We start from the raw sequence: 17,295 nt of genomic DNA on the forward strand, positions 1-17,295 counted from the left end.
TATACCAAGTTGTTTGTGTTGTAAACTGGCAAGAGAAATAATAAAAATAAAAATATGGGTCGCTTTGAGCGGATTTTATTATCCTTTTAAGCCTAACACGCGTACTTTTTGTACATTTTTATATGTGTACAGTCTTAGCAGTTAATACTAAAGATTTTGTAATGCTCTTTGAACTGAATCTTTATTGTTTAAGGTGCTTTTTTTGCCCGAACGTTTTATTGGGTTTAGTGCAATTCTTTGCGATCCATATTATGAATCATTATCGTGGTTTATGTTGCTTGACAATACTTTCTGTGGAAAACGTTTGTATGGAATGAAGAAGACGTTCGTCAGATAACCTTTTAATGTTTGTACTCCACCTGTATCCTACTGGATCAAAGGTAAATTCACAGGCTTAGAACCCTAAAATCCGGGTGCAGTTTTATGCTGTGAGTAGGTAATGTATCTTTGCGCTTAAAGAACGACAACAACGTTTATATCAGCTGATTACTAAAAGTTGCTTTATGCACTAAACAGGTTTGATAATGTTAGAAGTTTGTGTTTGTGTTGAATATGTCTCTAGTACACCGTTAAGAACAAACGGCGGAATTACTTTTCTTTTGAAAATAGGTCTAGGGTGTATATTTTATTTTAGTTCATTATGTAACTACATCGCTGGTTTATGTGAGGGTTAAAATAACAGCTGAAGGTTTTTTTACTTTGCGATCTTTCTGATAAAATATTGTATATATAAGCGAGTATAAAACGTAAGGACGAGAACATGTTGGCTTTCCAACACCAGTAGGTGATAATTATCCCTTCTTGTAGAAACCCTGTTTATGCAGAATACCATGACATACATCATGCATGCGTTGATGCTGCTTTAAAATATTCAAGGTTGTTTGATGTTTTAGATTGGAAGAGCAGAGAAAACAGTCTGTAATCTTTAAAGCGAACGACAAACACCCTAATAAGATATGACAGTGAATTACTTCAACACAAGCGCAGAATCTGAAACACGAGCAGAGAACTTCCTCTACTGACAGTAGATGTTATTTCGCTGTCAGAAGGAGAGTAAGTATTTAGTTACAGATTGAAGAGTTTCGTTGTTGTTTTTACAACGAAACTCTTCCAAATTAGTAGCATTGACGGGTCAACTTTGCACATTTGTTGTATCAGATACATGCGAAGAAAATGACGACTAATGAGGACCAGCAGAACCTTCCACGTGACTTAAAATACCATTTCAACGATTTCCCCCTGGTTTGTCTGTGTAGACTCACAGTAGGGAGGGAACTTTTATCAGTGTTTGAAATACTTTTTGGTCTTTATTCAGAAGTGGTAAATATAACAGAAACTGTTCTGTGAGTATTTTACATCTAACGTAAAACCTTATAGCTTCATTAGCTCTTAAGAATTTGCGCGTTTAGTTCTTTTTTTGCTGAAAGCGAAACTGTTTATTTGAAAGCAAACTTTCAGATTTTCTTAATAGTTTAAACATAGCAGTCTCAAACTTCCACTCTTCTTGGTCACAATTTAACGCCCCATATTTTCATTCCCCTGTACTTCTGAGACTTTAAAGTGAACTGTACTCCTGGTTACTGAAAACACAGCCATCCAAGCTGCCACGCAGAATCTGATAAGATTTTGAAGCAGTGTTGTCGCATTTAGTTACTTTAATCCACATTAATTTGAACTTTCTCTTTTCCCTGAAACTTTTAAGTACTCATAACTTATTCATTTAATACGATTTTTATTAAAAGATAAATTTAATGGTTGTTTTTCCAATACTATGTTTAAACAATTCCAGTTTTCATGGAAAGAGTCTCTCATAGTTGTAATAAATGTTAAAATAAACGAATCAGTGGAAAAGGTTTTTACTGATGCGTAAAAATGTTATATTTGGATACTTTAAATGTTTTATTTTAATAGAGTGCAAAAAATGGTATGTTTGGAAATCTTCAGAATAAACTGTTGCACAAGGAGGCTTTTCGTTCATTCGTGTTTTTCAAAGGCTTTCTTAAGTTCACTTTTATCTTCAAACGGTACATCAAGTTGTTTACGGTTTGGTCTGTAGGGAACACGTCAATATGTATTGATATTTCGAGAATCAGTTTTAAAGCTGGTCTTTATTTGTATTTTACTAAAGGGTTTGGTTTTTCATATTCAATATATTTATTGCTGTTTCTAATTATAAAAATATTTCTAATATTCGCGTGTTTAAATAATCGTATAAAAACTATTAAAGGTAAATTATTAAACTTTTCTGAAGTTTCGTTAACAAATAAATGCATTCAACGCTATATATATATATATATGTGTATTTTTAATTATTATTAACTCGTATTCGTGTTTGTTTGTTTAAGCATTATACTGAGTCCTGGGATATATGCACGACAGGGATCGAACTCTCAATTTTAATGTTATGAGCCGTTAGCTTACCGTTAAAACATCAGCGGTAGGGGAGGGTGTGATACACCTTTTGACAACATTAGAAGTTTCTGATGTTGTTTTTTATTTTGAGAAAAGCTGCACGAGGACCATCTGCGCTAGCCGTCCCTAATTTAGCAGTGTGATACTAGAGGGAAGCCGGCTAGTCATGATCACCCACCGCCATCTCTTGGGCTACTCTTATGCCAACGAATAGTGGGATTTACCGTCACATATAACGCCCCCACGGCTGGGAGGGTGAGCATGTGTGGTGTGACGGGGATTCGAACCCGCAACCCTCGGATTATGACTCGAGCTCCTCTGACCATCTGAACATGCTCGGTCGGTATTACAAGTACTTAACAGAGCCTATGTATCTCTGTAAGGAAATGTAAAAGCCACGAAGGAAGAAAGCAAGGGGTTGAAAATGACGATCATTTATACACTCATGTACTGGTGGTTCAGAGATCTCTTTTCCTTTAAAAAATAAAGTAGAACAAAGTTAATACTTTAGCTGTAAGTTTATCATATTAAAATAATATGAACAGATTTAAAATGTTGTTAAAAATATATTTAATCAATATTAGGAAAATGTACTCTGACCATAGTGTGGAATCAAACCCTATGGTGACCCATAATTATTTATTTTGTTTATTGTATGTGATTATAAAAAGACTAATATGATTATGAAATATTGAGCTATTTTTGGTTCGTTTTTTAAGTTAAGCACAAAGCTACACACTGGGGTATCTGTGGTCTGCCCACCACGGTTACAAAAATCCAGTTTCTCGCGTTGTAAATCTGCAAATATAACGCTGTGCCATTTTAAGTTATTACTCACATGTATGTGATCAAATCCTCCTGGCGACTCAGCGTGAAGCATGAGTGACATATAATGCTAAACACCAAGGTTCGATACTCGATGTTAGCACACTGCAAATATCTCAGTGTATTATTTTTCGTTTAACAACAACAAACAAATCTTATTAAGTACGACTTGAATCCGATTTTTTTCCTTTTGGTTATTAATTTCTTAAATTATATTAATATTTAAATTTGTTTTAAGTAATTTTGTACTTTATGAAAATGTTTTTTTCTCTGCGTTGCTCGAACACTAAGGAAGATAGATATTCATGCGTTACAAGCACGCAGTATTAGATGGAGAATCAATATATTTTTTTCAATAACGTTTGTTTAAAAGGACAACAATAGCATTACAAAGCAAATATATAAAATTCAAGTACTTTCCCTTTACCCCCCACGCCAATGACCTTAAAAATTGGGTTTCGATGCCCGTGGTCGGCACAGTCCAGAAAGCTCATTGTGTAGCTTTGTGCATAAGTACAATCAACAAACCAAACAAACAAACTATCCTATTTCTGACTTCTTATACCTTCGTAGTTAGACCTGTAATATATTTTATAATTATGGTCCGTTTGTATATCCTGATTATGAATCTAAAGATTCGTGGCTTACCCCTGTTACCGATAAACAATGCGAAACATACTTTGAGGCCTCAAGTGCTGTATAAGTGGCACTATTCACTGGGATAGAAACTGATAAAGAGTGTTGTTGTTTAGGTAGCTATCTTCCTTTTAATCCATCAATTTAAGGATCTTCTGGTGAAACAGTGGTAAATCTACGGATTTACAACGCTAACATTAGGGGTTCGAATTCCCTCTGTGGACACAGCGGATAGCTCAATGTTGTTTACTTCTAAGAACACACACACATATATTCAAGGTTATGGACGGCTATATGTGGATTGTCCATTCTTTTGATAGCTCAGCGTGATAATTCTAAAATAAGCAAACAAATTAATACATCATATAGTGAATTAAAGTGGTGTAGTATCGAAACGAAGTATATAATAATTAACTTTTTCTAATAATTTGTTCCATAAATCTACTTAAAATACATAGAATTCCACTGCCTTTAACGTGGAGGTAAGGTACTCAAGGAAATTATGAATTGTTGGCACTGTTAGTAATCTATACACCTAACAAAATGAAATTAATAATTAGCTGATACGTTTCTATTATTATCATCACTGTCAGCTACTGTTACTAACCACAAGTTGCGTTATATTCTATCTATGCCTGCCAACTTCAAGGAGGTCTCGAGAAGGACTTTATGACTGCAGGAACTGGACATGAGCCCTGTATCTTCTTGTTACACCTGTGAACGTGTTGCCCACTCGTCGGTGTTCATAACAGATCTTAGCGTGTATTAACTATTGATGGGCACATTATGAATATACCTTTGGTATTCGATTTACACATGTGGACGTGTTGTTCACTTGTGGGAATTCATCACAGATCTTAGCGCGTATAAATTATTTCTTAAGTAGCATCCAGAGCAAAAACAACACTAATGAAAATAGTGAGTAACTAATTAGTAATCAGAATTAGATGATGGTCCAATGGCTGTTAATCAAGACAATGATTGGTTGGAAAGTGTTTCTAAATTATTCAAATCCAAAAAATCCAGAAAATACTACAGTATTTTTACTACTCTCTCTCACTGACGTCGTATTTAATTATTTTTGTAATCCATTAGTGTAGACTAGCGTAATGCTTTGTTACATCGAATATGCATGTTATAACGGTATAATAGTTTGGTAATTAAGTTACAATGCTATTCGAACGCACGAGAACTGTGCGTATTCTTTCGCGAATTCAGTGATGACGAGAAAACCCACTTGTAGAGAAAAACATATATGTAAAAACGGCTGGTTTGGGTTGCGAAAAATTTTATGTAGAGGAACGAACAACGTTTCGACCTTCTTCGGTCATCGTCAGGTTCACAAAGAAAGAAAGAGTTAACTAACCGATAGCTGACCACATGTTTGAAGAGGGTTGTTTAAGTGAGTGTAGAAATGCAGGGGGCGTGCTTAGATGTTTGATTATATTTATTAATATAAATATAAATTCAGAACATAAAAACCATCTTCACATGTTTTCGAACACTGCAGGTCAAATAAACACAACATACCCACAGAAAACACTCAAATACTAAATAAAGAAACAAACATAAACAAACGCAAAATTAAAGAAGTCTTACTTACACAACAACTCAAGCCCAAAATAAATCAATATAAAGGAACGCCTTTATACCTATATTAATATAATAAAATAAATCAATACAAAGGAACACCTTTATACCTATATTAATATAATAAAATAAATCAATACCTATATTAATATAATAAAATAAATCAATACAAAGGAACACCTTTATACCTATATTAATATAATAAAATAAATCAATAAAAGGAACACCTTTATACCTATATTAATATAATAAAATAAATCAATACAAAGGAACACTTTATACCTTTATACCAATAGGAACACCTTTATACCTATATTAATAAATATAATAAATCAATACAAAGGAACACCTTTATACCTATATTAATATAATAAAATAAATCAATACAAAGGAACACCTTTATACCTATATTAATATAATAAAATAAATCAATACAAAGGAACACCTTTATACCTATATTAATAAATATAATAAATCAATACAAAGGAACACCTTTATACCTATATTAATAAAATAATAAATCAATACAAAGGAACACCTTTATACCTATATTAATATAATAAAATAAATCAATACAAAGGAACACCTTTATACCTATATTAATATAATAAAATAAATCAATACAAAGGAACACCTTTATACCTATATTAATATAATAAAATAAATCAATACAAAGGAACACCTTTATACCTATATTAATATAATAAAATAAATCAATACAAATACCTATATTAATAATAAAATAAATCAATACAAAGGAACACCTTTATACCTATATTAATATAATAAAATAAATCAATACAAAGGAACACCTTTATACCTGTATTAATATAATAAAATAAATCAATTATACCTATATTAATATAATAAAATAAATCAATACAAAGGAACACCTTTATACCTATATTAATATTAATATACAATAAATCAATACAAAGGAACACCTTTATACCTATATTAGTATAATATAAATCAATAATGCCTTTATACCTATATTAATATAATAAAATAAATCAATACAAAGGAACACCTTTATACCTATATTAATATAATAAAATAAATCAATACAAAGGAACACCTTTATACCTATATTAATATAATAAAATAAATCAATACAAAGGAACATCTTTATACCTATATTAATCTAATAAAATAAATCAATACAAAGGAACACCTTTATACCTATATTAATATAATAAAATAAATTAATACAAAGGAACACCTTTATACCTATAATAATATAATAAAATAAATCAATACAAAGGAACACCTTTATACCTATATTAATAAATACAATAAATCAATACAAAGGAACACCTTTATACCTATATTAATATAATAAAATAAATCAATACAAAGGAACACCTTTATACCTATATTAATATAATAAAATAAATCAATACAAAGGAACACCTTTATACCTATATTAATAAATATAATAAATCAATACAAAGGAACACCTTTATACCTATATTAATATAATAAAATAAATCAATACAAAGGAACACCTTTATACCTATATTAATATAATAAAATAAATCAATACAAAGGAACACCTTTATACCTATATTAATATAATAAAATAAATCAATACAAAGGAACACCTTTATACCTATATTAATATAATAAAATAAATCAATACAAAGGAACACCTTTATACCTATATTAATATAATAAAATAAACCAATACAAAGGAACACCTTTATACCTATATTAATATAATAAAATAAATCAATACAAAGGAACACCTTTATACCTATATTAATATAATAAAATAAATCAATACAAAGGAATGCCTTTATACCTATATTAATATAATAAAATAAATCAATACAAAGGAATAAATCAATACAAAGGCCTTTATACCTATATTAATATAATAAAATAAATCAATACAAAGGAACGCCTTTATACCTATATTAATATAATAAAATAAATCAATACAAAGGAACACCTTTATACCTATATTAATATAATAAAATAAATCAATACAAAGGAACACCTTTATAACTTATGCTTCTTCTTAAACATATAATGAATTTTTTTTTCAGATAATATTTTTGGTCGGTGTCAGACGGGTAATAACGAAGGTGGCGGACTCTACCGAAGCGTTTTAACACCAGCTACTTTTCGTCTACTCGAGAACAATATGAAAAGACGCTTCAGCGATGGCTATCGTTGGAGTGACGACTACACCCAGTGCGTCCTACAAAATATCTTGTACACTGAAAAGCGCCGCCTAATACATGACCCAGGCCTGTGTTCAAGAGTACTTAAAAAACAGCTTTCAACTGTGGTATGTTTTTTATATCAAACCAATTTTTGAAACTATATTCGCTACCTACCAGGAATATATCCAGCATAATCATAAATGTAAATTTTCCTTTATTTAATTTTATGTCAAGTAGCCAATTGTTGATTTACGTAATACGTTTGTTTGTTTTGAAGTTCGCGCAAAGCTACACGAGGCTTATCTACGCTAGGCGTCCGTAATTTAGCAGTGTGAAACTAGAGGGAAGACATCTAGTCAACACCACTTACCGCCAATTCTTGGGCTTCGCTTCTACCAACGAATAATGGGATTGACCGTAACATTATAATGCTCCTATGGCTAAAAGGGAGAGCATGTTTGGTATGTTGGGGATTCGAACTTGCGACCAACAGATTGTGAGTAGAGTGCCCTAACCTCCTGGTCATGTATTTTAAGGAGAAAAATTTAAAACATAAATTTACTTTACACTAAAATGTTTGTGACAAAGACAGTTTGTTTAACCGAACACGACCCCTAGTGGCGAGTTCGAAGGCTTATAACGTTAAGAGGACCGGCATGGCCAGGTGGTTAAGGCACTCTACTCGTAATCCGAGGGTCGCGGGTTTGAATTCCCGTCACACCAAACATTCTCGCCCTTTCAGCCGTGGAGGCGTTATAATGTGACGGTAAAAGTGTCGTCCAAGAGTTGTCGGTGGGTTGTGATGACTAGCTGCTTCCCCTGTAGTCTAACACTGCTAAATTAAATACGACTAGTGCAGACAACCCTTGTGTATCTTTGCGCGAAATTCCTAAAAAAAAAATAAAACCTATAACGTTAAGACTTGACTTTCGATACCGGTAATGGACACAACACATATAACTTATTGTACACCTTTTTCTTGCTTTTCTTCACTGTTTAGTATTTCAATTTGTACCAAAGCCTTGGGAGACATTTGCTAAATCTTGTTTATAATTGGATAGCAGATAGGCAAATGTGCCACGTTATTTGCACGTTGATTGTGTAATCAAAGCAAATATGATGGGTACATTGTGACTATAGCTTTGATATTCGGTTTAATGACTTGGGATGACTTTAACTTTAAATGTAAAAATCAAAACGTAGTTGTTGTTTTTTTTTTGTACAAAATATCGAATTCTTCCAGATGTCACCACTGTCACGTACTCAATCGTACACATTACTTAACCGATTGCAAATAATACTAACAATCTTAGAAAAATAAGAATTTTCAAATTTCATTTTTGAAGTTCGCGCAAAGCTACATGAAGACTAGCTGTGCTTGCCGTCCCTAATTTAGCAGTGTAAGACTGGAGGGAAGGCAGCTAGTCATCACCACCCGCCGCTAACTCTTGGGCTACTCTTTTACCAATGAATAGTGGGATTTACCGTCATATTATTACGCTCCCACGGCTGAAAGGGTGAGCATGTTTGGTGCGACGGGGATTACGAGTCGAACGCCCTGGCCATGCGGGTTCTAAGGATTTTCAAACCTGCTGCTATTCTGAATCGGATTAAATATTTAGACCACTGTTTGAACCAGAAATCAACTTGATTAGATTTACGTATAGGTTTACACTAGAAACCACGTACATCAGTATAAGGGAATATTAACTCCTTTTTTAATTTGTAAAGTTACTTGAAAATTTAAAACTAAATATAGTAAGGGTAACGTTGAATGTGATAAGCGATGATACAGAAAGTCTCATATCTAAGTATTATGAGATGGCTAGGACTTTTAAATTCGACTTCTTCAGTATTTACTAATGACAGTTTCAAGGAATATTCCTTATTCTAAACAATTGATAGAAACAAGATCGAACATGTCTATAATATTAATTATGAGCTTGTTGGTAGAAAACCTGAGAAGTTTACTGAACGCACCTGGGACAAATAATGTGTACCCAAAGGTTTGGATAGTCGTTAAGGATTGGATATTTGATTCACTTGTTACAATTTTCAGTAGGGCCTTGAATGGACAAATGTTACGTAATTGGAAGTTTAATTACTTTGTCTTGAGTATCGCATTATAAATATTAATGTCATTACTGGACAACTCCTCCTTCAGTCGTAAACAGACTCTATGTTGACGACTTTCACTTTTCGTGTCAGTTGTTGAGCATGAGGTTTATTGAGCAATAGTTAAAGATTGTTCTCAATCATTTTCTGATGTGGACCACAGCACGCGAGTTTACCTTTTCTCACTCTAAAATCGTCTGCATGCACTTTTGCCGCCAATGGGGTATTCACTCCAATCCCGAGCTCCGTCTTGATAAAGTTCTGATTCCTGTGATTCTTGAGGCAAAGTTCTTGGGGTTATCTTTGACCATAAGCTGACTTTCATTCCACGCATCAACCAGCTACGCGTCAAGCGTACAATGGCACTGAACACCCTCCGTGCCCTCTCTTTCATCTCTTGGGGAGCAGATTGATGTTCTGTGCTAAAGATCTTTTGTGTCCTCATTTAGTCGAAATTTGACTATGATTTTTCTGGTCTGTGGCTCTGCCGGAACCTCGGCCTTGAAGTTGTTGAACTCTTTTCACCACCTGGGGCTTCGGCTCCGTACTGCGTCTTGTTGTACTTTTCCAGTACAGAGTTTGTACACTGAGTCTCATGAACCTCCTGTTCACCTCTGCTGTTTGCAACTGTCTTTACTGTATGCTTCAAAACTTAGATCATTACCACAGCGTCCTATCTGGGGTTGTGTTTTCCTTCCTCAGTGGGCCATGCCTTTTTTCAGAATGGATGGTCTGCCATTATTTCTTACGGCCTTCGTATCCAGGGGCTGTTGGTTGAATTGAGTCTTTCCTTGGATGACATTGCTCTCTCCACAGGTCAACCCTCCAACCATGGCTTATTACCATCCCAAAAATGTGACCTTTCTTTAAGTCATTTGAGAAAAGCAGACACTCCTGATCGGAAATATCATCTGTTATTTACTGAACATCTTTCGAACCATCCTTCCATTCCCATTTATACAGATTGTTCAAAAACAGGTGACTTTTTGAGCCCTGCCATGGTTTTTTTTTTTTTTTTTTTATGCGGTTGTACAAAGGCTTCCCTTCAGAGTTTCTGTGTTCACTGCTGAACTGTACGCCATTTCTTTTACTCTGGATCACGTAGAAGTTTTGCAGTACTCAAATTTCACTATTTATGCTGACTCGCTTAGCTCTCTACTGGCCCTGGAATCGCTTTACGTTGTCATTGATGTTCAAAACCAACTGGCCCATTTATCTCTATCATCTACTTCTGTCCAGTTTTTTCTGGATACCAGACCAGTTGATATTCATGAGAACGAGCTCGCTAACATCGTAGCTAAGTCTGTTTACTCTAGTTCTGTCGCTGCCGTGCCTGTTCCATACATGGATTATGGTCCTGTATTGAAGGCTTATATCTGCGAGAGTTGGCAGTCGACTTGGAGTGAGAAATGTGATGACAAACTTTTTCAGATAAAAACCTTCTGTTGGACTTTTGCCATCCTATTTCCATAAGGATCGGAAGGGATAAGTTGTCCTAACTAGGCTATGCATTGGTTACAGTTTTTTAACTCATCGTTTTCTTTTATCTGGAACAGATGCACCAATGTGTGGTCTGTGTGACATTCAAGTCGCAATAGCCCGCGTTCTACTGTCGTGCCGTCGTTACGACAGTTTTTATCCAATGTTGAGGGTGCGGCATGGCCAGGCGTTTGGTGTTAAGGCGTTCGACTCGTAATCCGAGGGTCGCGGGTTCGAATCACGGTCGCACCAAACATGCTCGCCCTTTCAGCCATGGGGGCGTTATAATATGACGGTCAATCCCACTATTCGTTGGCAAAAAGTAGCTTAACAGTTGGCGGTGGGTGGTGATGACTAGCTGCCTTCCCTCTAGTCTTACACTGCTAAATTAGGGACGGCTAGCGCAGATAGCCCTCGAGTAGCTTTGCGCGAAATTCAAAACAAACAAACCAATGTTGAGCTACTGTTTTTGTTTTAACGTAATTTCCCTTTACATTCTGCGATACTTTTACTCTTATCTTATTTTTTATCGGTTGTTTGGAACAGATAGCCTAGTTGCTTTGCGCTATAGAACGCCAAACAATAACAACAATTACATCACCTCCGAGAACATTTTTATTTGTGTCTGTCAATACACTCAGTGTCAGAAATTGGCAAGATATTGTGTGAAACCAACTATCCTGTTGTGTTATGTGAAACCCTGTACTGATATAAATATTCAATTAATTGTAGCCACCAGTAACACATTGGTATGCCTGCGGACTTATAAAGCACAATACCCGTGATGGGAAGAGCACAGATAGCCCATTGTAAAGTTCCGTTCTTCACTTAAAACAAAGAATCAAGTTAATTGCAATGTTTGTACTACTTTTGTTCATATTATTTGTCTGCCCCGCATTGTTAACTAACCTATAACACAGAAATTCATAAAATCACAGGTACTTTTTTGGAGCATAACTAGTTAACAATAGTGTTTAAAATGTCGATAGGGCCGATAGATCCCACAGGTAAGTTTATGGTAAGAACTGGATCCGCGAGATGCACCCAGAATCTCTTCGTAATTTTGTAATGGTTTACTCAAGTGTTACCTTTGAAATTTACAAAACTTGGTTTGGAATTTTTAGTCGAAAATCATCTGACTTCTGAGAAGAACTAAGATGTATTACCCTTTTTAAAAATGTTACCGGTTGAAGATTCTAAATATAAATAATACCAAATATCTGAAGCACAGTGAAATATAAAACCAATTATTAAGCACACTCTTTTATCTTAGGTATGGGTAATGAAAAAAAAAATATAACTTGAATAACGAGAAATATATTATAAGAACACTGGTAACATACTCAGTAATGTTAGATCGATACGTTTAAAATTTGATGCATGTAGCAGAGCATTAAATAATAAATACAATGGGGCCCGGCATGGCCAGGTGGGTTAAGGCGTTCGACTTGTAATCTGAGGTCGCGGGTTCGAATCCCCGTCACACCAAACGTGTTCGCCCTTTCAGCCGTGGGGACGTTATATTGTAATGGTCAATCCCACTATTCGTTAGTAAAAGAGAAGCCCAAGAGTTGGCGGTGGGTGGTGATGACTAGCCTTATACTGCTAAATTAGGGACAGCTAGCGCAGATAGCCCTCACGTAGCTTTGTGCGAAATTCAAAAACAAACAAAACAATAAATACAATGGAGTTATCTCGAGGGGTTGTAAAAATAATGTTACACAGCTAAAATGGATACAAGTAGGAAGTCGTTTTTGTATTTTTGAATATTCCATTTAGCTGTTTTTACATAAATTAGTTTTTAAAAGTAACGATGCAATATGGAACAAATTATAATTCGGAAGTTTGAATAAATGTTATACTTCACGTGCTGATGAATGATATTTTAAATTTATTCTTTCCCGAAATGTGTATTATACTGATGTGTTCGTATAAAATAAATTTATTGAATAAAAGTAGTTAACGTATTAAAGATCCGTTTTAAGAGACCAATGAAAAGTGTCTAACATAATAGCAGTGAAAATATTATAAGTTGAAGCTCGTAACATTTTCCCATCGTAATAATTTTTATTACAAGTTCAAACTTTCATTGAATTCACTTGGAAATAAATATAAAAACTTTTACCTCAAAGTGGTTAAAATCAACATTTAACTGAAAATTTTTGTCACGTGGGAACTCGTGCCTAAAAAACCCGCAAGATAAAGTTACAGTGTCTGAAATATACATTAATTATGGTAAAAATAACTTAATAGCTTCCGACGGTAGTGTTGTAAAAACGTAAGTGAAATATTCATATACAAATTGAAGCTAATTCGATGTTGTCTGCGCAGTTTCCTCTTGCACGAGGTAGTTTTATTCCGGATTTGGAACGAAAGTTGATTTACACTGAAGGAGGCACAGAATAGATTCCCGCTGAGGACAGTCAGAACTCGGATAATTTCAAGGAGGAATCTAGAAAACATCTGACGTCTCGTTTAGAGAAAAATTATTTTAACGTTGAAACAAAGTTGCATGACAAGATACCTACGTTCGAAAGTTATTTCAATGAACAAGGCCTCGGAAGAAGAAGGACAATATCTAGTGGCGACGTCTTTTGCGAGAAAATCAAAACTTTAGTGATGAAGATTATGGATGGTTAGAAAATCGAAAATTTCTGGAAAAATTAAACGGTAATCTAGTTATGTTTTTTTGGTGAATTATATATATATTTACTATTACTAACTATTATCTTGATTGAAAAGACTTTTATATTATACATACAAAAAAGGGGAGAAATATTTATATCTCCGTAGAGGGACATACTGTTTGTTTTTTTTATCGTTTATTCATCTTTCAAACACCTTTCAATCGACCGACGTTTCTTCAGTTCTTGGCGGATTGACATCAAACTTCGCATAGCTTGATCCAATATTTCCAAACACTTGTTTTTATTTTTTACCTTTAGATTTAGGTATTTTAAAGTATTTTATGGTGTCAAAGGTCAAGCAACACACATTAAGAAGTCAAAATGTTGGACTTTCCTATTTTTAGTAATTACATGGGGTCAAATTGCCATAAAATGCATAATTTTATGTTTTCTTTAAAATTACCGCACCATATTTTGGTCAATTTAAATGAAATTAGGGTTACCTTTTCAAGAGGTTCCAATAAAGATAAAGACAATTTTGGGGTTTTTACTCTTTCTCAAATTTTCAGTGAGGATTGCACAATATATTCATGAACTATTTATGTGCACGTCAACCAACTTACGTGGGATTTAGTACAAAGACACTTTTTTGTAGATCCCAAATAATAATTTAGACAGTTTTTGATTTTTTCTGTGTTTCTCACAATTTATTTTTCTAGTGTCAAAACTGACCACGTTGGAATTGCTTGGCAAAAACATGTTGCATTCATCCGTAAATTTTGGCCTCCTTAATTATTGAAAGTGAGGCACGTGACTAAACGTAGCCTGGTCGTAATATTGAGGACTTACGAGAAAAACTAACGTGTAGGAGAATTGTGGTTTTTATTTATCTGTTTTTCGTACATTATTTAAAGCACATTTTACTGTCTAACTGTATAAACTTTTTGTTTGGTTTAGTTGTAGAAAATTTCGATTTGAACTGTGTTTAGCAGATTCATTTATTTATTTGTTTTGAATTTCGCGCAAAGCTACTCGAGGGCTGTCTGCGCTCGCCGTCCCTAATTTAGAAGTGTTAGACTAGAGGGAAGTCGACTAGTCATCACCACCCAAAGCCAACTCTTGGGCTACTCTTTTACTAACGAATAGTGGGATTGATCGTAACATTATAACGCCCCCACGACTGAAAGGGCGAGCATGTTTGGTGCGATCAGGATTCGAACCCGCGACCCTTGGATTACGAGTCTAACGCCTTAACACGCTTGGCCATGCCAGGCCCGTTTAGCAGCTTCAAGGCTAAAGGATAGTGAATATTTCATACAGGATACCAGTCTCGTTGTAGCTCTCTTTTTAATATTATAACTTGTGATATAACACGATTACAAATATGATTTTAGAATTTGTTTGTTTGTTTTTGGAATTTCGCACAAAGCTACTCGAGGGCTATCTGTACTAGCCGTCCCTAATTTAGCAGTGTAAGACTAGAGGGAAAGCAGCTAGTCATCACCATCCACCGCTAACTCTTGGGCTACTCTTTTACCAACGAATAGTGGGATTGACCGTAACATTATAACGCCCCCACGGCTGGGAGGGCGAGCATGTTTTGGCGCGACTCGGGCGCGAACCCGCAACCCTCAGATTACGAGTTGCACGCCTTAACACGGTTGGCCATGCTGGGCCCTAGTTTATTAATTCATTACACTGAAAAAAGATACAGTTACTCAACATGTAAGCAGTATTACAACACTTAACACTGTGATTCAATATGTTTCACTTTATTTTTCTCCCTTAACGCTTTAACGTTAGTTCAGTGTAAGTAAATGAATTTTTGTTTCTTTCGTTAAAACTATTACAACGTTGATAAACATTTCATCTTGTCCTAACCAAAATGCTCCATGTTGTCTTGATCAAAACGTTTCGATTAGGGCATGGAATTTTTTTATTAGGACAAGATTAAACGTTTTGAATAAGACAACACGAAATGCTGTGGACCTCACCTATTAAAAATTCCGGAACAGTTAGAATCTTCAGTAGTTAGCTACAAAAATGTAAGAAAATATTTTATTAATATGATTACTCAGGGATTAGAAATCTAGTATGAAAACTATAAAAATAAAACACTTCCTGCAAGCTATAGTTGATTTTGTTTTCATGTATTAATTATATTAAATGTTTAAGTACATTAATACAAATTTTTTACAATGTTTTAAGTAGAAAATTGCAATACATAAGTTTGCAAAATAAACAGAAGTATATACATTTGTTGTTTAGTGGGGGAAATGTAGAGAACTTATTTGATTGAAAAATCGCGGAGCACTTATGAAAAAATTTTAAAAATATAAATTTCTGTTTCTTATGAAGTTAAGTAAGTTATATATATATGTACGTTTCTTTATTTTTTATGTGTTTGTATTTTATATTTATTTTAAAACTGAGCATGGTGTATATATTGTGATGTTAAAAGTATTGGCTGCTATGTTTACAATATGTATGCTTTTAAAACCTGAAGATATTTTTTAAATTTCAGCCCTCAACTGTAGCTGTACGCTTTTAATGAATTATTGGAGTTATAGTTCGACATTGGAAAGCTATATGATGTTTATCTTATTGCCGCATTCAATAACACTTCTTTTTGATTCACTGCTATTACATTCTACAGTATAGATAGTAATTCTTGATGACGAGAAACCCACTTGAAATAAAAATGTATCTCAGAACGGCTGGTATGGGTAGTAACACTTTTATTGATAACCAGAGAACAACGTTTTGACCTTCCTTGGTCATCTTCAGGTTAACAAAGAGAGTTTGCAACTGACCGTTGGCGGACACACGTGTTTTGGGGACGGGAGTATAAATAGATACGGGATTGTAGGGGGCGATGCAGTTGAATGTTAGATTATTAATTAGTACAGGTATAAAGGTGTTCTTTTATATTGGTTTACTTTTGGTTTTAGTTGCTGTATAAGTAGGGCTTCTTTGATTTTGTATTTGTTTATGTTTGTTTCCCTACTTAATATCTATGTGTTTTCTATGGATGTTTTGTGTTTATTGGATTTGCAGTGTTCAAAAAACGTGTGAAGGTGTTTATTGTGTTCTTTGAATCTAGTTTTCATTTTTCTGCTTGTTTCTCCAACATATAAGTCGTGGCAGTTGTCGAATTGTATTTTATAAAGTATGTTGGTGTTGTGTTTGTCAGTGTAGTTTTAACATAGTATGGACTATAGTTTTGTACCTGGTTTTTGAAGAAATTTGGTGTTTACAGGAATGTTGTGTTTTGTTAGAAGTTTTTTCCAAACAGTAACTAAATCCAAAATTAAACCAATACAAAGGAACACCTTTATACCCATGCTCACCAATAACCTAACATCCAATTGCAACATAATAACACAATATTAGCAGGAATAATAACACTATTATCAGGCATAATTGCACAACATAGTTAT

At 34.0% G+C, this 17,295-nt stretch overlaps 1 protein-coding gene across 1 annotated transcript in view; it reads left to right on the forward strand.

Annotated features, from left to right (window-relative positions):
• Positions 1-17,295, forward strand: part of LOC143252551 (receptor-type tyrosine-protein phosphatase N2-like) — a 116,996-nt gene that overhangs the window by 66,170 nt on the left and 33,531 nt on the right. Inside the window, exons 3-4 of the mRNA XM_076504883.1 lie at positions 7,515-7,759; positions 13,560-13,898. Coding sequence (XP_076360998.1) covers positions 7,515-7,759; positions 13,560-13,634 — 320 coding nt within the window. The 3' untranslated portion in view covers positions 13,635-13,898. The remainder of the gene's footprint in view (positions 1-7,514; positions 7,760-13,559; positions 13,899-17,295) is intronic.

This window comes from Tachypleus tridentatus, chromosome 6 (genome assembly GCF_004210375.1).
Source record: "Tachypleus tridentatus isolate NWPU-2018 chromosome 6, ASM421037v1, whole genome shotgun sequence".
In the NCBI taxonomy this organism is placed as follows: domain Eukaryota; kingdom Metazoa; phylum Arthropoda; class Merostomata; order Xiphosura; family Limulidae; genus Tachypleus; species Tachypleus tridentatus.